A 21127-nucleotide genomic window follows, 5' to 3' on the forward strand; every position below is an offset into this window, starting at 1 on the left:
TGAAAGGCTAAAATAACATGTTAATAAAATAAGAGATGATTTGCCAAACTAAATATTTAGGATATATATATTTTTTAATTCAGCCTGTAAAATTACTGATTTTGCTTTCACTGATTTAGTTTTAATTAAGTCAGACATGTTAGATCTATGCTACTTGAAACTAAGCTAATAGGAGGACTCCTAATCAGATTTTTTAAAAGCTATTTTTGTTGGTTATTGTTGAGCTCACTCTAATGTGAATATAATTTGAAATAAATAAGGAGACTCTGCATAAGAAACAAGACTTCAGTATCAATTAAAATGTTATTGAATTAAACTGTGATTCTCATGATTCTTTTCATGTTTCATATCTACAGTAAAGCAAGACAAATAGGCAATTTTAGGTAATCAACGGTATATTTAAACAAAAACATATGCATAACCACAAGGATAAAAACAATGTTGAAATTATCAAACAAAATGTTTCATGTGAGAAATTACATTTGTGCATTGTGACAGACATGTTAGCGGAAACTTTTTAGAAATTCAGTAGTCAAAATAAATATTTAATAAAAAAAATCATGCTTACTCGGTGACAAAATATCAAACAATAAAGGAGTTTGGTGCTTGGAAGTAAATCAGAAGGTACATTTCCTTATGTTAAACAGTGCTGAAATTAGTGGCTTAATTATTATAACTGCCATAAAGAGTAGGTAAATCATTTTTATAATTAGTTTAATGTTGACAGTCACAAGACTAAAATACTGTTCGATGAATGCAAATAATAAAGCCAGTTTACTATACATAATGAATAATTTATTACACCATGGAATCAATTGATAAAAATGCTCCATGGACCACTGCACAGCATACTAGTTACTGAGATGCATTTGTCAGTGTCCAGTGAAATTAGGAGCAAATGAACCAACCCCCCCCAAAGGTTTGATGTACAATGATTTTTTACAACTTGGTGACTGGTAGTAAAGAAAGATGCATATGCATTTTTTTCAAAAGGAAAAACCACAGTAAAATGTCATGAGAGCACCACAGGATTTCTATTTATCAGTTAGATAAAACAGTACAAATTATTTTTATAGTAAATGAAGAACAATTAAAACATTATTGTGTCATCCCATATTTAGAAAACAGTTGCATTTATTATTTTAGAGTGTTGTTGCATCAGTGTATATTGTTTGAAAAAAATTACCTTAAAAATACCACTGGTGACAGTGCGTGTTGTTTATTCTTTGTTAAGCTCTGGAACACTAGTAATGCAAATAAAAGTTTACTGCATAGTGAAGATCTAGAAAGATTTCAATGGCTGACATACTGAAATTTAGAAAAAGTTAATAAAAATAGAATCATACAGAATCAAGCTGCAATGTATCTGGGTTACCCCATTAACTCTCCATTCAGATTTTTTTATGCTTCCTTGAGAATACTGTTACAGGGTCTCTCTGGCCACCAGTATTTTAGTGTTAGAGTGCCATTCTTCACCATTAGAAGATCCATGTTTTCTTCTCATACTCAACCCCCAACTCAAAAAAACACTTGATTAAATGTTACAGGTTTCTCGACAGATTATACTCTGTGTTGTAAAGCAGCCCTCTTCTGCTTGTTAAATGATATGCTGTCAATATTCTTTCCACTTTCAAAGCACCAGTCTAATTTCCAGTTTGATCAAACATTATGCAATAATTAAAAGTTGAGTCCTCCTCCTGCTCTATTGTGACATGATAAAGGCTATTCACCATTTAAAATCCGTTCGATCTCTTCTAGTCTTTTCAAAGCAGCAACTCTTTTTTTTTCAATGTCTTTGATTTCTTTTGTAGATTTTTTTTTAGTCTCTTTGTCTGTGTTATTTTTGCCTGTTCGTTTCTTGCTATTTGACTGTCCTTTGTTAATGTTACTATTCAATGTCTGGGTGGTTTTCTGTTCATTTTTTACTTCTTTCAAGTTTTCAAATGGAATTTTTTTTTCCCCCACAGCTGCAGTCCCATCTGCTGGAAATGTTGACTGTTCTGCAGCACCGAGCAATGAAATTTTACTTCTGACTATATTTAAATGCCGTTGAATATATTCCTCATGCGGTGCTAATGCTAATGTCTCAACAAGACATTTTTCTGCTTTTATTAAGTCTCGTTCCTCAAAATAAACTACACAAAGATTATGTTTTCCTTGTACATTGTTAGGATCCATTTCCAGGATTTTTTCAAAACACTTTTTAGCTCCACTTATATCTTTCTTTTGGTTCATTAAGATGTCTCCCTTTAAAATCAGACCTTTGGTATGATCAGGATAATATCTCAGTAACTCTTCCAGGACTGGCAAAGCCATCAGCTCTTTTGCAGTCTGAGAATAAAGCAGTGCCAAATTAAACAAAGCGCTTCGGAAGCCTGGTTGTAACCTTATGGCTTTCTTCATCCAAGACTCTGCTTCAGCATCTCTTTTGTCATCCATCGCCAGCATACCCAAGTTGAAGTAGCCATTTGCATCTTGTGCTTCCTCTTTCACATAACTTAACAGCCTTTTCTTGGCTTCAGGTCTAAGTGTAGGGTCACCTAAAGTGACAGAAAATATATTACACATATTTTTGCAAACATTTTCAGAATAGCCCTGAAAAATGTTAACATAACCCCTAAACTAAAAAGTAACATTCTTTAATATCATATATGCTTAGCATTAAATAAAGTTGCAGAAATGGCGGGGTCTCAAATGCTACTTTATATCTTTGAAGGCTATAAAAGATATAAACATATCATAGTGCTCTTCCCTGTTGAAGAAGAAGATTTAGTTTTGATATGATAGATCCAAATAATGGGATCTCTAGAAGTCTGAGAAGATGTGAGCAAACAGAATGAGGAGAAAAGGTCAATTCAGACAAATAGCTCTTGCAAAGGCAATCAGAGTGAAAGGACCTCATTTTACTGTTAAAGAATAGATTTTAAGGCTGGGAGGGACAATTAGATCATCATGTCTGACCTCAAAGCCAAGCTAAAATATCTTCCAACAGCATATCAAATCCAAGATCATAGAATCTTCCACAATTACAGACAGCCCATGTAATCTATTTTACACCTTTTAAAGTTCTTGTGTTTCAAATTTTGTCAGGTATGATTTTTGCTTAAATACTGGAGCACACACTGCAAAGAGGTTGCCGTCTGATCAGGTTATGGTGAAAACTAACTAACAGCTCATTGCACCGTTTTACGACACTCCACTACATATATTTTAGCATGGGATTTTGCTCAACTTTATGTAGAATACACACTATGCCTATTAAGAGGCAGTTCACTCTTCTTTTCTCCGCAGTAAAAAGTAAATTTGTAACTAGTTACTTTTGCCACATAATCTTAGTAACTGCCAATGTGCATATACAGGGTTTATGTAACCATACTTTTCAAAAACTTCTACTAGAAATTAAGCAAAATAAGTGAACACTGATGTAGATTTACATTAGCCACTGACATTACAAGGCAACATATAGAAAGAGGCAGGTATTCTTTAACATCAGCTTTAAAGCCCAATGAAGTCAATGGAAACTTTTAGTCAGTGAAGAATAGATAAATGTATGTGAAATAGTTGTCAACATTTACAAGCATTTTGGGAAACTGGTTAGAGACAAGGATTTTATGTATGCTCTATACCAGGGGTGGCCAAACTGTGGCTAGTGAGCCACATGCAGCTCTTTTACAGTCAAAGTGCAGCTCCCGGAGCTCACCACGTCCCCCACATGCCTAATAGACTGGCAGGGAGGGGAGCTCGTGGCTTCTGGGAGGCCCATGGGGAAGAAGCCTCAAGCCACACCACCCTGCTGCAGGCAGAAGCCAAAAGCCCCAGCAGGTGAGTCCTACAGGGGCTGAAGCCCTGAGCCCTGGCAGGTGCGCTTGCCTCTTGAGGTTATGAAAATCATCATATGTGGCTCAGAGGGTCAATAAACTTGGCCACCCCTGCTCTATATGCATAAGAAGGTACCTTAAAAATAAGAAAAATAATGCAGACTTAAAAACAAGCACAAACATCAGATGGGTTACATGCAGAAGTAAAACCCTGGTAAAACTAAAGAAGTTTCATAGGGTCTAGAAAAGCCTAGAGGGGCAATGATGAGAGGAAATTGCAGTTCTTGAGAAAAACAGAATGTGACTGTTTTCTAAAGATGACAAGTCAGACATCATTAGAAGCTTAATCAGTGTGTGTGTAAATCATAGAATCATAGAATATCAGGGTTGGAAGGGACCTCAGGAGGTCATCTAGTCCAACCTCCTGCTCAAAGCAGGACCAATCCCCAATTTTTGCCACAGATCCCTAAATGGCCCCCTCAAGGATTAAACTCACAACCCTGGGTTTAGCAGGCCAATGCTCAAACCACTGATCTATCCCTCCCCCAAGGAAGGGTTAAATGGTGTCTGGGACCCTTAAACAACACCCACACCACCAAGTACCTGCCCCCACCTTCTCTCCCAAATACAAATATAGAGTAGATATTTTAGGCAAACCAACATACCAGATTCTTGCATGAGTAGCGCAGAATTGAACAATGCCAGTTTATGTTTAGGATTAAGTTCTAACGCCCGGTTGAAGTTCTTCAGGGCTTCTGTTGGATCTTTTAGTTCAATGTAAACAATTGCCAAGTTGTACCACAGGTCTGCATTGGTTCTGTCCAATTCCAGGGCTCTAAGATAAGCTTCCTTCGCTTTCACAGGCTTATTCATTTTTAAAAGTAATTCACCCCTGTCGAGGAACCAAATTTCTGTTTAACTTTCATGCCAAAGAAACATACACATATATTTTACAATAAAAAGTTATTAACAGTTTGTTTCCCTAAATTTGAGGGCTGTGGTGCAGAAGTAAAGAAAACTTTAAATAATCAGATCATTTTATATGAAATCCTATTAAGACCTAGTCAGGCGGCTTTAAAAAGGCCGCACTGCAGACACAGGAATTTAGGGCAGAGCTTGCTGTACTGTCCATTTGAACAGGCCGTAGTTTGGAGCCCCAACCCCAGAGGATATGAAAAGAAGGTTGTGAGTAAGCATTCTTTAAAGCAGGATGGTTTATACTGACATATGAAATTACAACGTAGAACAAGCTTGGAGGCAAATTACCAGTAGTAGAAGTTCATAAACTGGGAACGAATTATGATATTTGACTACAACCAACAAAACTGTATCTTGTTTTCAAATGTAAACTGACAGATTTTTTCCCCCTATTCTTAAATAAACAGTTCAAAACTAATTCCCTTATAGAGTAAATAAATTAAGTTGTTTATTGGCGTTCTGTAATATTAAACAAAACTTTAGTATATTTTGAAGAATAAACAATCTCCCCAAATCAACAAAAATACCTGCTAATGTAAGCCTGTTTGAAATCTGGCCTCATACTAATTGCTTGTCGATACAACTGATCTGCTTCTTCAAGACGAGATTCGTTTGCCCGAATCAAGTTTGCAAGATTTATATAAACATTTAGATGGTTAGGAGCAACTCGTGCTGCGTATTTTTTACCTGGGATAATCTGGCCAAAAAAAAATAAAATAAATAAATAAAAAATAAACCAGTGGAAAGCTAAAAACAAAAATCAGAAAGAACGCATATAGTTAAATGCATGAAGCTGCTTTCCAAACTTCTTTTATCATCGTCAAGATAACATAGGATATATAACAACTTGAACTTACAATGCCATGTTAGCACTGATAATATACATTCTAAAACATCATAAATCCCTTCCCTTCAAAAAAAACAGGAGAGTGCAATTTGATATGGCAAGAAGCTTATTTAAAAAAAAAAAAAAAGCCATACCTCGGGACTCCTACCATGGCGCTGGGCACCGAGCTCGGGGCTTCTTCCGCCAGTGGCTCCTGGGGTTGGGGGCTTCCGCTCCTGCCGGCTGCAGTCAGGGTAGCCCAGGCTCAGGGCCTCTCCCCTACCCCAGTCAAGGCAGCCCGGGACTGGGACTTCCAGCCCCCAGCCGGGGCTCAGGGCAGTCTGGGCTTGAGGCTTCAGCCCTGCAGCTGAAGTCGGGGCTCAGCGCACCCAGGCTCGGGGCTTCTTCCCCTAGGGCTCCTGCTGGGGCTCGGGGTGACCCAGTTAGGGCTTCTTCCCTGGGGCTTCTTCTGAGTTTGAGACCCCCCACAGTTACAACACCCTGAAATTTCAGATGTAAACATCTGAAATTGGCCAATTTTAAATCCCTCTGGTTGTGAAATTGACCAGAATAGGCCGTGAATTTGGTAGGGCCCTACTCACGCTAGCTGGGTATGCAGCATCAGTACTCTACAGACCATCATAACTGTAGACATACCTAGAAAGATTTGAAAGGATGGTAGTTAAAAAACATTACTACTTACCTGTGGCATCAGTGATTTAGCAATCATGTATGATTCTTCCGCTTCTTTGGTTTTGTTTAAATTTTTATAAGTTCTTCCTACATTCATGTGGGCACCAATATCATCTTAAAAAAAAATTTGATATACCATGTCTCATATAAGTAAGTGTCTTTAAAAATCTATGCCTCATGAATATTAAATATTAATGCCCCCATTATAAACGTAAGCCAAAGGAATATTAAGGAGTCATTGATGCCTGCTGGAAAAGTGATAAAATATTCTAAATGAATTGGATTTTGGTTACACTTCTTGTGGATCTTCCCCTTTCTCCTTTTATTAAAGAAGGAATTTTTTATTGAAATACATCTGATGGCTGAAGAGTTCTAACTTTTCCTGACACTTCTCACCTGAAATCACAGTTCTGTTTGTGACAATAAAAGAAAAGTCTTCACAATAATTAACTGTGGGTGAACCAAAATGGTGTACAAGCCTCTGCACAGGGACAAGTTACACTGCATAAGAATTATATAAAAATTATGACTTTAGGTTAAGAGTAAGCAGGAGATAAAAATTAAGAGGTTCTCTTTTATAAAGACATGGATATTGTGACAAAACGGCTGATGTTGGTACGGTAGGTCCCGTGCTTTTCTTGGCAGAGGGGCTAGGACGCCACCCCTTGACCCTGTTCTTGGGGTACCCAGGAGCCCACTAGTTGTCTGGACAGGTGGTAGAGGAGGGAAGTGGGGGAGAGGTCTGGGTTTGCTCCTCACTCTGAGCCTCAGCCCCTCTCAACCCCTGTGGGTTTCTTACCCTCTTCCACCTTGGGCAGGGTTACCCTCAGTCCTTGATGCTGGGGAAGGGTTTCCCTTCCTCCAGTTCTCTGGTCTTTCAATTCTCAGCAACACACCTCCAAACTCCAGTCCTCTCTCCGTCCTCGCTACACACTGTCTGCCTGAAGCAGGGGTTTTTTATTAGGTTCCTAACAGGGCCTTAAATTGGCTACAGGTGCTCCAATGAACCTGTAGTAATCTTCCCTAGAGTACAGAGAACCATGCCTTAATTAGCCTAGAGTTTATATATCTCCCCTCTCCCACTGTTCCTTTGCCCTGCTGTATCACAATATACAAAAGAAAAAGTAACACAGGAAAACATTATAAGCAGAATTGTGTCAAGGTTATTTATTCATAAGAACTCAGTAGATCCCTTTTAGGGTTTTCAAACTCGGTAAAAATCGATTCTTGGCTAAAGCACTCAATGTTCAGAAGCTGATGTTAGAACACTGAACAAGATTGTTCTAAGCATACTTTCTACATCATCCCATACATTTTGATTCCATATGTGAGAACATTATCTAGGAAAGAATCTGAGGTGAACGACTGCAGTACTTTCTACGTGGCTATCCAGCAGATCAGTTCAAGTAGAATTGACAAGAGGATGACAAATCGGCTCACATGGATCGATGTTTTTATATGACTTTCTAGTGAGAGACTTTTCAAAGACCAGATTATAAGCATTTTTACAAAGTTCTTTTACAGACGAAGGCAGACCTTACGTGCTCGTCTTGAATCAAACAAAATACCCTTTGGGCTTAAAGCACTGACATCCCAAAACAGAACCCAATGGAGCTTTTTATGTCTTCTTTACAGAATAAGGCAGAGGAAGTAATCAAATAAACCCTACATGATGGAGAAGACAAAGTCTGATTCTGATAAGAGCAGCAAATGGATCTGAATACTAACCACCTCACTAAAATACAAAACCACTCTTCAAAGTTACCTTTCAAGAAGCCAGGAATGACTTCCAATTCTCTTTAGAAAATTTCTGTTTTCCTTTCTTTTGGCTAAATTTACACAGTTATTTGAACATATTAATCTCAGATATCTTTATTGACAAAGGAAGTGAGTGCAATCTATAACAGTTTTGTGACCCCATAGTTTAATACACAGCACTTAAAAGGTTAATTCATAATTGAGTAATGGCAAGATGAAACATCAAAGCAAAACAATTATTTCTAAAGCTTTTTGAAAACAGTAATAGTACTAGCGGTTTGAAGTCATTTTGAGACTACAAAACCACAAACAAACCACTAAAACAGAAAGAGTGTGGCATACAAAAGCTAAATGATCATAAGGGTTTTTGGTTAGCAATTTTTCTCTCACCATGGCAGCTTAAGTGCAAAGAACCTTGGGTGACAATAATCCTTTTTCACTCTCTCCCCTTTGTTTTTAAACAGCTAATACCCTGTTAACAGCTGTAACTGCATCGAAAAAAAATAATCAAAACACCCAACCATACAATTAATTATAATGCACTCCAAAACCACAACTCCTACATAATAAAACATGTACTGTGCATTGTATAGAATGTCAAAAAGCACACCAAATTTTGTGTGTAGTGCTCCACAAATATGACATGCATGTTAAACTGTAAGTTATTTACTTTTTCCTTTCAGATAGGTTTGAAAACTAAAAAAATATAACTGTATTACCTGCATCCTTTGTGTCAATACAGTATTAACAATACATAAAGTATAAGGAATATTTATTTAGTATTAATATTGCATATGTACTTGAAGCTTCATTAACCTCTGTTACAACTTAGACTGTATTCCTTTTAAGAGATTAAAAACCCTGCATTTCTGTAGATCCACAAAACTTCACTCAGAAAAGTTTACAATAAGATAATATTTTGTCCACATTTCTTACAGAGAATAATCTCGCTATAGTCAACCCACTAAATATATTACATGATTTAAAGTTCACTTACGGAAACAAACATAATTAATGCAGAAGTAATTTCTTGAAAGAGTGCACTTAGAATAGACTACAAAAAGAGAGATTCCCTTAAAGTATCAAATTATTAAGAAGAAATCATCAACACCACTGAAGGCACCTGAGTAAATGCAACTCATCGATAACTTTTACCTGGTTGCACTTGTGTGGCCTGTATGAAGAATTTCAAAGCTCTTTCAAAGTTCTTTTCATTTTCTAGAGCATGACCCACATTATTCCACAGTTTGGCATTGTTCTTATTTACCTGAATATGGAAGGCATACAGATATTAAATTTCAAGTATATATCACTTAGAGTGCTTTTAACTATTAGAGTGCTTTTAACTATACTGAATACATTTAAAGAAGCAAAGCAAATAATTTAGAAAGTTACATAAATTCCATGAAACTACTATGTAAAAAGAATATCAAATCACAGATTGGGAGAATTACAGCAAGTAAAGTAAACTTGTTGCCCAGGAATCTGTTTTATTTACCAGGCTCTGTCAAATTCAATCCTTATAAAAGTCCCAAACCCATCCAATCTGTATTACAATTCTTAAAGGGAAATGGGCATCCAAGAGTAAACAGACTCCTCCATCTCACCTTTAATTCAAAGATGGCTTATTTTTGGGGCTCACATTTTTCAGAGATTTGGTCCTCAATAGAATAAATGCATCTGTGGGTTCATCCAAATGATCAACCATGCTCTACAACACCTTCAAATGTGTGCTTATTGTGCTTACTCACAATCAAGAAAAAGCCCCAATACCTTATTTTTTTTTGCACATTAATTCCAATGTGAGATGACACACTGGTTTTAAAACATTCTCAGAAGCAATTATTTGGGCATAAGGATTGCCATGATGTAACATAACTTGTAAACCAAACACTGCAATTCTCCAATATTATCTTGCTCAGCTGCACTTAGAATTTTGAAGAAACTGGCTAAAAGGTCTCACTGCACAGTAAGTAGTGGGGGGCCATTGTCTGGCTTGCTGGAAAATGGTGTGTGACCTTTTAAGGACTAGAGAGCCAGGGAATGATTTTCTGCTGCAGCTGCACACCAGGCCAGTGTTGGGACACTGACCCATCCTAACTCCAGGTGACCGAAAGAGAGGGGGAATTACATAGGTCCATGCCAGGGCAGGAAAAGCCCTGTTTTACCTGGACCAGGCAGAGCAGCGCCCACCCTTGCTCCAACATAAGTGGTGAAATATGGGGGTTTGTCACAATCCACTGTGGGCACTGCACTAGTTGTTACTTTATTTAAGGGTTGGGAAGGAATTTTTCACTCACCACCAGATTGGCCAAAGAGAACGGTTTTTTATTTCCACCTCCCCCACAGCAGGTTCATGGGAGCTTAATTGGGGCAAACATGAAATGAGAGTTAGGCTATGATATTGCAACTAATTATGTAAATGTGGGGTGGATGTCCAGTGCAGGTACTCCATATGGAATGGATAGTGATCAGAAATGGCAAAGGATTTAAACATAGTCATCTTTAAAGGAGCAGAAATACGGGGGGAGGGTTGTGGCTCCTATGACTGGAATGGCAGGGACCCAATCCCCTCTTCTTTATAGCCCTCCCCCCTTAAACCTCATTTGAGGTGGGGGATGGCAAGGTCCGATCAGCAGGTTGGCTGAGGACCAGGATGGGTAAGGGGGAGGGCTGATGGAAGCCCACCGGGTATATTTATTGAAACAATTATGGAATTACCAGAACTGAACATTTTTATCTGCCGGGTACTCCCAGACATTTAAGCATAAAACTGCGGCTTAATTAAACCACATCTAGCGTCTCCTGTCCTTCCAGTGCAGCCAATGATCCATTATCTACTTGCCCTACGCCACTTTGAAACATAATACTGTACCTTTAAAGCTGACATAAATAAGGTGTATTCTGATTCCCAATCCCAGTTTCTGTGCAGTGTTTTTAAGGCATGAGTGAATAGCACTACAGACAGACAAACCAAGGACAGCTTTCTCAGCACACTGTTAAACAAAAAAACCAAAACCAAATTAAAACCAGAGGTGTAAAAATACTGGACCACTACACTATTTCAATATTATGCTAAGGGGGATATTTTACCTCCTTCCAGAGAGTAGGTATAATTGTTACTCATTGGTGAGTTAAAGCAAGAAAAGGGAACATTTTGCAATTGATATTGTAATTTATTCCAACTGAACACTAGCAACTAATTTAAACTCTGAACTTTGAGGAACAGAATATTTAGCCTCAAACTTTTGTTATTTACTGTATCAATTATAATGTCACAATGTCCATTTGATAAATAAGTTTATTACAATAATCCACAACACTTTTCTAAAACTAAAATAAGAACGTGGGAGGTCCTTACATATGACAAACTCAAAAGTCCAATTCAAAATTAAGGCAATGAATGGGATCCTGAAGTCAAATGAAAAAGTTATTTAAGTATTTTAAAAAGCAGATATTGAGAATGCCTACTAGGTGATCTATTCAATCATCTTTGTCTAATACAGGACCATCCTATACAAGCTTTTTACTGCACAATTTCTCTAACTTTTACATAGTTTGGACATCATCTTAGTGGAGAGGTTGTCTCCTGGACCAACTTATCTATTCACAATCCCATAACAGCCTGTGGCCACTACAATTTCTTAAACGGAAGGAAGTTTTAATGTATTTTTAGCTCTTTTTAAATCAGTTTTAAAAACTGAAAATAATGAGGAAAATTCAGCATTAGGTGACCAGCCTGTTCCTCAATACAACTTCATCAACAAGGATGTATTTTGACGTTCTAAGGCCCGTGTCATACAGGACGCCAGATTAGATGACCACAGTGGTCACTTTTGGCCTGAAATGATGAAACTTCTTTTTCTAGAGTTTATTTTCTATCCAGACTGGGTGTTTTGGGGGGTGCTACTTGATTTATCTGAGACAGATATAGAAAATATGGTAGCAGCCTGATCATTTGGACCCCAAATCCTAATCCATCCACTGGGAAAAAACTAGTAAGGACACAGTAACCTTCTGGTAAATACATTTAAAAATTGTTTGGTTTTAAGAAAGCTTTAAAATGCTTCTCTTATGCAACTGTGTAAATGTAAACAACTTGCAGTGGCTCGTTGTCAATTGTTTCTTATATTGTATGTTCTATAATAATTGTTCCCTGTGTGCTGTATTTTTGGAATAAGAGTGAGGGACTACTGCTTCCCTAGGGGGCATCATGAAAACAAACGTCTCTTTTATACTACAGTAGCATTTAAAATGTTTTAGATATTGTGCAGACCTATGAGGAAGACAGGCCAGAAAAACTATGGCAATTGGCACATGCCTTATTTATATAATCAATCCTTGCCCCTTTACCAAGACATCATTAGTTCTCTTTTCAAAAAGAGAACTAATGCTATTCCCACACCTTTCTGAGACAATGGGGCCTCTCTCTTTACGCAAGACCCTCTAGGTGCCTGTGCGAATGGTCCAGGGACACCTGAGACCTTCCTATGAACATAGTGTCCAGGGGGCAGGGGAAAGGCTCTGCAGATGGCAGGTATCAGACAGCAGGAAATCTCATGTCCATTTATAGGGCATTTGCTCTCATATCACTGTAGTCCTAGGGCTGTGAAAGTGAGACTGGGAGTTTGTGCAATGTCTCCTATAGGGTGGCCCTGTACACAGAAGCTGCCACTGTCCATCCTTAGCTCTGCATCTCATAAAACTAAATCAGTAATCAACATTTTTAAATATACAGCAAACAAATATATTTTATATGTACATTATATAAACTATGCAGTTCAATATACACAGGTGACAATATTTGTCCTTTAAATAAAGTATAAGTCAAGTTTGAACATATTCTCCTTAGAACAAATTCTTAATTTACATTGCTTTGTGCGTAATCTTTAGAAAGTGTATAGCAATGCTAAGGAAAACAAAATTAAACATTTGTGTTTCTTTGATCTAAAAACAGATGGGACTAATTATTAGGCTTAGAAAGGCTAGGTCTACTTAGCAGCAACATTAGCATGTAACTTGAAATAAAGAATTTTGCACTGCAATAGAAAATATTTGGTTTCAAAGAAACTTTTTATTTTTTAAAAAATTTTATTAAAGAAAAAGACAATTATTGACACTAACACCCTTTGGAAAAAGGTAAATCACAGAGAATATAAAAATCATGAAGAAATGCTCAGTAGTGAACCATACACTCAGTTGAAAGCACCCCTCAGGTTACAAGATGAAAGCCTACCTGCACTGTAAATTCTGCTATCACCTGAAAGACACTCCCAATTTGCTTTTTACCAATACATTATAGAAACTTAATTACACAAGTCAAATCCTTCGAGCTTACAATTTGTGGATCAGGAGAAAGAGGGAGGTAAGGACTACCTTCCTTTCTTAACATTTGATTCAGTTTCCAAATTCAATCTCAAAACAAATTTTAACCCAATTATTCTACACTTAAACAACTGTAAAATATCTTTTCAATTCATATGTGCAAAGGCACAAAGAATTAGAAATATTAAAAGCTAATAAAGTGCTCAGGATAAAGGATTGTGAATTAATCAGGGAAATATCAAAGAAACCCAAATACTCTTCTGTGAAGGTGGTGATATGAATTCCACGATTGCTTCACAATATTTGAACCTGTAATTAAGTGATGCAATGGGATTAAGTACATTAGCCTTTCATATTAGCATATGTACAGTGCAGACACTTTAAAAGCAAGACACTACCACAAGGCAGAACAACATTTTGAAAGCACCTGTGATAATGGTATGGGATCTATGTTCATCCTACACATAAACCAACAAAAGTAGCTTCTTTTACCTCCAAGTTTTAGTTCAAGAAGTATATTTAAAACAAAAGTAATTTTAAAATTACATACAGGCCCTTAATCTGAGACAGTTTTCAAGATGTCATTGGTTCCTCTGACTGGTGATCATTTTTTAATAGAAAAAAAAGACAGATTTCAACATAAGCAGGTGAGTAAATATGTTTCTCCCTATTCAAAATTTGTTTTCAAACAAAAGACTCATTACCACCTAAAAATAGCAGAAAGGTTGAATTTCACGGCTCTCTCATTGCAAGAATCTACAAGAGCCAAATGAACACCACATTTTAAAGCAATGACATTATAGGTCCAAATAACATTTTGAATACTAGTTAAAATTACTGCACCGCATCTTAAGCGGGGAGGGCCGGGGTACATGGTCTGGCTTGGTGGGGAAGTGGCAAGGATGTTGCTGTAGCTGCAGAGCAGATCAGTGTGAGGATCCTAACTTGTCTCTGCCCCCGGTGACCAGAAGATGGGGGAGAGTACATAGGCAGAAGCTGGGTGGGGGAAGCCCTCTGGACCAACCGAAGCAGCACCCACCCTTGAAAGTGGTGAAATACTAGGTTTGGTCATGATCCACTGTGAGTTCCCACGATAGGTGCTGCTTTCTCAGGGGGCTGGGAAGGAATTTCCTCCTCACTGCCAGACTGACTGAGGCAAAGTAATGGGTTCGGGGGGGGGGGGGGGGGGGAAGAGGAAAGGGAAGCTTATTTGGGGTAAGCAAGGAACAGGCATTAGTCTATGAGGTTGCAACTCAATTCTGTGGGGTGGATGTCCAGTGCAGATACTCCATAGGCAAAGGATACAGTGATCAGATAGTTTGGTAAAGGATTTAAAAAAGGCATTTGTTAAAAGGCTAGAAATAGGGAGGGTTTGGGCTCCTATAACTGGTACAGCAGGGCACCAAACCCCCCATTATAGCCCCACCTAAACCCTTGTTCCAGGGAATAGGGGGATGGCTGGCTGGGGACCAGGATGGAAAAGGTGGGGAGACTGACAGAAGCCCCCTGGTAGATACTGAAATGATCATGGAGTTACCTACGCTGTACACTTTTATCTGCCAGGTACTCCCAGACAGTTAATAATGAAGTTGTGGCCTAATTAAACCACTCCTGTCCTTCTAGTACAGCCTGACAATATATTTGAGGACCTCCTCCCAAGTCCCTTGTGGACATCTGTTCGCATCACGAAACTGCCAAAAATTAATCCTCACTGGCAGTCCTTGTTCAAGAGGCAACCTGGACTAGAATAACTGATATAACATACAAAGACAGAAACACAGCTGGTTAGAGCTCTTTAGGAGAAACTTGCAGAGCCACTTATCTACCTTTATTTTATAATGAACAAAGAGATTAATATGCAGTAATACTTAACATTTATATAGCACTTACATCAGACAATCTCAAAGCACTTTACAGATATTAATTAATTGTGCCTGGTTTCTGTCTACTATCTTTATTCATAGAATTACATACACCCTCCCCCCCAAAACCCTCTATTTTTTGACCTACCTTTTGTTTGATAATCTTTTCCACCCATGTGCTACTAAAATGCAGAATCCCATGCTAGGGACATACAACACTCGTTCTGCTACTACAAACCCAACAGGAAAAAAGAGGTTCGATGCAGGAATGAATGGCAACACTATTAAACAGAGTGCCTAGAAAACAAAAGCAAACATGAACTAGTAATCAAAACTAGAGTTACAAATTGTGCCTGCCACCTGAACAAATAGAAAAATAATAAAAAAAATTAAACAATCCTTATGAAAGACTAAGACGACTAAGTACACTTAACAAATCAAGTGTAATTTCTACATTACACTAAGAATGGATCTTTTTCACATGGGAGGTAATTTTTAGTCTACAAAGAGAAAGAACCCATTTTTGCTTAGTTACCTATGAAGCTTTACCAATTAACTTATTTGGTTGCCTACAAGCTGGAAGTGGGAAAAAAGATCCACCTGCTAACATTTCTTTAAAACAACGGTTCTCATAATGCATTAAAAACAATAGGAAAACAGCAAGAACAACTTTATACCATCATGTTAAAGAACTTCCCACTGATTTCAATGAGGAATTCTGCATACAAAAAGTGACATGAGATGGTCCTAGGTTCTAAATCACCATGTTTCAGTAACATGAAAGTCAGAATTTTCAACATTATGACTCTTACAACTATTCTTTTTTGCCCCTTATCCATGTAGATTACTTGTGTGCTGTTAAACTTGTGCATTAGTACAACATACGAACATCAGAACCACAAATGAATTTCTTAATTTGCCTTGAACTTATTTGCCAATGGTTTGAAATAAGATTTAATTTTATCTTTCTTATACATTACACAAAACTGAATTGTATAATGTAACAGCTCTATCAGAGAAGTTCTAGAATCCAGTTCCATCGGTTTCTGAACCATAATATGGCCCTTTGAATCCATCCCAGACGCTTTTGTCATATTTAAAGGAAGAGAATGAAACTCTTCCAAAGACACTTTAATGGTACTTTCAAACTTGATTTAGATCCAGTTATGTTTGGATTCATATTCAAACATGTGGCTAGTTGAATTCCTATCATCAATAGGAATGTGAAATTATTGTGAACATTTCTTGTCCATTTTAAAATATTTCCCTCACAACTCTTACCCACATGTTGTTCACTCCAAAACTATCAGTACAAAATGTATGTGTTGGTTTTAAAAGTATTTTTAATCCAGTATATTTAAGAAGACATTTGACATTCTAATAAAAAGGCAAGTTTTGGAAATTGCAATTTGATTTAAAAGCATTTTAACCAATGTACATCTTTTACAATTACACATGGAGTGTATGCATGCCAAATATCTCCAAAATAGTGCATGTTCATTCCATAAAAATGGTTTTGTTATTGAAACAAAGACCAATTGCATTTGTATTTGCTACAGCTCACAACTATATAGTGGACCCAAAACCAGAAACTGGCAAAGTCATCATTCAGACTATGAAGGAGTTTAGACAAGCCTGCTCATAGTCCTGAGCCACCCTAGGGCTGTTTCTGCACTAAATTTTTTTTTTGGTCAATTTTTCCCACTGCACAGTGGTAGCTCTACAAATGAGAACATAAGTGTAGACTGGCTGCTGGTATTTTTGCCTTTGAATCATACTCCTCCTCCCAGAGAAGTGATAGTATAAAAAGCCCTCAACCAAGCTACACTAGCACTCCCTGCATTGCTAATGCTGGTGGAGCTACTTTGCAGTAACTTATCAGAAAGCTCAATGTAGACAAGGCCTAAATTAACTTTATGTTGATTACACTGTTAGGGACACTCAAGAGCTAAATCCATTAAATGATTTCATGAAGCACTGAAAAAAATTGATTTAACTAAATTTGCTTACATTTTCCCATTTTTCTTGGGGCTTTTTGGATGTATAAATCTCTCAAGTGAAGCCAACTGGCTGGAAATCTTCAATAATCTACTTATGTGACAGTTCAGTAAATTTACAAGCCCATATTGAAAAAGAGAGGTATTTTATAAACCTGACCGAACATGAATACTGAATTTCAAATACTCTGACATTTGCAGTAAGATGAAGAAATATAGCTTCATATAGGAAATAAGTTATGCTGCCATAGATATATATTTAACTCTCATACTGTAATAGATATATCTTTAACAAACAGCCATATAACCTGAATTTCCCTTTTATGCTATAAAATAAACGTTGCCATATTTATGGCCACTTAACCACTAGCAGCTAGTAGTTTTATTGCAGTAACCTATATCTGAACTTAAAAAATTGTTTTGCTCTAAAATTATAATTCCTAATATTAAGCCTAACTGACTTTTTCATGTTTATTTTTGTAATCTGTTGAAAAAATTTTAGAAGTATAAAATAAATATATAAGTAAAGCATTGGGGTAAAGTAAAGTAATTCCAAGTAAAGCAATTTATTTGGAAAAAGGCAAGAGAGTTACTTGTGTATAGAGTTTAGTAAGAGATACATAATGTTATTAATACACTTTTCTTTGCAAGTCTATTATGGCACAGTCCTGGTCCCTTTTTCAAGTAATTCCCTTACTAGAAGAGTGAACCAACTCTCCAAAGATGTGGTGGTAGGAAATAATATTGTCAGATATTACTACTCATTGGGAACTGAGAGGAGAAAGTGGACAATTTCCTTTAAAAAAGGTGTGTACTCTTTTTTGAAGATAGTTTAGGTACCAATTCATAGTCATGGGCAACGTGAAGTTGGGAACCGTTGCTTTAGTGGTGCTGGACATGAGAACTGTCACTGGTCCCCTGTATAACAGTGACTTTTTGGTAATGGCCCTGGATGGAATTGTGTAGTAGTTTTTTTTAATGTAAAGAGTCTAGGGAAAAAATGATGCTCAGAGTTAACGTGGTCAGAAATTACTACAAGAACTGCACTAACAAGGAGAACAGGGTAAGAATACAAGGCGGGGATGCAATCACTAATTATCAAGTCTCATTGATATTAAGAGCTATTTAAATGCCCTAACTGTTCACCAATTGTGTTCAATAGCAGTATAAATTGAACTGTGTTCAGTTTTCTTAAATACTTGTAATATTTGGGATCTGTTTAAGGAGATCTTTCATACTGAGTTAATAAAAAGCTGTGACACCAACTTTACTGTGTGTTTTCTATAGTATACTAATTAAATCTGTTTAAGGCAGCTGGAATTGGATGTACATACTGCCGCACCTTCTATAATTGCTGTCAGGCACTTCAGAAAGAAGGATTTTGAACAACAGTCTGCTACCTGAAGTCAACAGCTTGAGTTACTAGTTAAAAGTCAAAAGGAAATTTGGAACAAGAAAAACCAAAATGACTTGAAAGGTGCTAAGCTTTATTACAGAGATAACACCCAGTTGTACGTACTGACATGGACTCTGGAGAGCTATTTCCAAGAACAAGATTTTCAGACTGCTTATGTCAAGCAAAAATGGCAGCTTTCTTTTAAGATGTTGTTCTATTCTGAAAATGGTCTGTAAAATGGCATTGCGGGATTCCACATTTAATATGGTATATGTAAAATGAGCACAGTTAATGTCTGTTTAGAATTCGCCACCCAACTGCCAGACTTGCAAACTCCACCTGAGATCCAACTGATAAGGTGGGTTCTTTTCTTATCATCATCATCTGTAGACCAAAATATGCCCTCAGTGCCAGCAGTGACACCTCACTCCCTGCAGCGTGCTTGCTCAAGTGTAACTCATTGAGTGTTAGTAAATAAATCTCATCAGGATTTTCAAAGGTGCCTAAAGGAGGTAGGAACCCAAATTTCAGTGGGATCTGGACACCTAATTTCTTTAGGTTCCTCTGTTGGTGATGTACAAGAAGGAAAAAAAAATCTAGCCTGCTCTCTCAACTGCTGTAGTTCTGAAGTGCTGACAGGAGTAACAAGCAGTAAACTTATTTTTGTCACTAAACCAAATGGATATTAGTGAACACACATGGAGCTAATCCATTAAGTAATTAGGTGTCACATTCACAGGGACTTATGGAGCAGAACTGCATTTTAAAATAATCAATCTAATACCAAGTTGTGGGATGAAGAAAAAATTGTTGCTTAACCATATACTGTAACCTGTTTTTCCAGTCCATATCAATTTCACAGGGAAAGTACATTAAAATCAGATATAATCATTTAATTAAAATCTGTTAGTAGATACAGCAGTGATGAACACATGGAAACACCTAAGATGAATATATCAGCATAAGCTTTTTAGAGCATAAAGTGCCACCTTAACTACAGCTCTCTTTGGTTACTGAGAGATGTAACTAAACTAAAGGTGAGAAAAAAAGTTCTGTCAAAAAACTAAGAGGGGAAAAGCTCACCTAATTCAATGGAAGTTGCTATAGCCATTCGCTTACTACTACAAAGTACTCATCTTGGAAAATTTAACGCTAAATCATAAATTAAAAATATCTCTGTCATCAGAATATCTTGAATTACAGATTATAAATACTTTGGTTTAATTAGGAGATCAAAACAGATAAGGAGGGAAATAGAAACCCAGCTAAACTTGAACCAGAGTCAATAGGGTTTTCTGGCAGTTTTCAATACCAGGAGCTGTGATAGCATTTTCTGTCTTGATGCAGGGAACAATAATATCTGCAGTTAGGCCTGATGGCTTAACTACTTATTCTACACCAAAGCACGCAGTATACCCAATTAGAAAGTGGCTTTGGGACCCTATTTTAACTCCTATCTTGTGGATGGTAGATTAACAAACACTATATAAGCAACGTGTTGTAAAAATGGAGAGGTAAAAAATTAGTTAAAAATAAAGAGGTACACAAAAAGTCATAACACCAAATTTTCTTCATAGACAATAGATGGGGCCCCATCGATGGACAATGAGGACACAGTCTACACTTTTTACCAGAACAAGTATGTGAGTCAAAGGCATGATTTTTTGCCGATACACTTATGCTGGTAAAAGACCAAGTGTGGGCACGCTTCTACAGGTATAAGATACTATATAGCTTATTTTGCATTGCGGAATCAGAAAGAGCTATATAGGTATCAACACTTTTATACCAGTATAAAACTGTGTTCAAAACTGGTGTGTAAGTGAAAGACGGTGTCTGCCATTTTAACTATGCTGGATAAATTAAAGCAACAAAACTTTTAATTGCAGAAAACACCTTATATCCATTGGCTAAGAACAGGTATCACTTGGAAGTCACTGAGTTTTTATTTCAAAATGAGCCAATTAGTGAAAAGAATTTCAGTTTTTGTGGATTACTTTAGAAAAAGATTTCTAATCACAATTAAGATATCTCAACAGCAACTGTCTTATACCTTTATCAGGCAGCATTTATAGCTTACCTAGTTTATTTAGATAATAAGTACTACCAGATGGTGAAAAAAGATTTCACCTACAAAATTAGCTGTGATACAGATGCATAATTATACTGTATAGATTTTTATACATCAGTACAAAGTAGATGTACATTGCAAATAGTCTCACTGGACAAAGAGTGGGTTTACCCATTTTACTTACTGACTGTTGTGTGATGTTTCTTAATAGGGTAAAGATCTAGGAGGAAAAGAAAGTTGCATGGTAGCAGCTATTTTGATCAAGGTTTGAAAATGGAATATTCTAGAAGACATAAGTCAATGTTTCTTCATGTTTGCCGGACCACCTACATCGCGCCTACAAGGAATTCACTGTACTAATATCCCTAAAGACAGCAGATTAGAAGCAGTTTTCTGACCTACA

At 37.0% G+C, this 21127-nt stretch overlaps 1 protein-coding gene across 1 annotated transcript in view; it reads right to left on the reverse strand.

The window, feature by feature from the left end:
• Positions 1–381: 381 nt before the first annotated feature.
• TMTC3 (transmembrane O-mannosyltransferase targeting cadherins 3) overlaps positions 382–21127 on the reverse strand; it is a 44068-nt gene continuing 23322 nt past the window's right edge. Inside the window, exons 9-15 of the mRNA XM_074941934.1 lie at positions 15409–15557; positions 10949–11069; positions 9229–9340; positions 6326–6429; positions 5324–5493; positions 4484–4710; positions 382–2540 (exon numbers count right to left, since the gene is read on the reverse strand). Of these exons, the coding sequence (XP_074798035.1) occupies positions 1723–2540; positions 4484–4710; positions 5324–5493; positions 6326–6429; positions 9229–9340; positions 10949–11069; positions 15409–15557 (1701 nt within the window). The 3' untranslated portion in view covers positions 382–1722. The remainder of the gene's footprint in view (positions 2541–4483; positions 4711–5323; positions 5494–6325; positions 6430–9228; positions 9341–10948; positions 11070–15408; positions 15558–21127) is intronic.

The sequence above is a fragment of the Natator depressus genome, chromosome 1 (genome assembly GCF_965152275.1).
Source record: "Natator depressus isolate rNatDep1 chromosome 1, rNatDep2.hap1, whole genome shotgun sequence".
Taxonomy (NCBI): Eukaryota; Metazoa; Chordata; order Testudines; family Cheloniidae; genus Natator; species Natator depressus.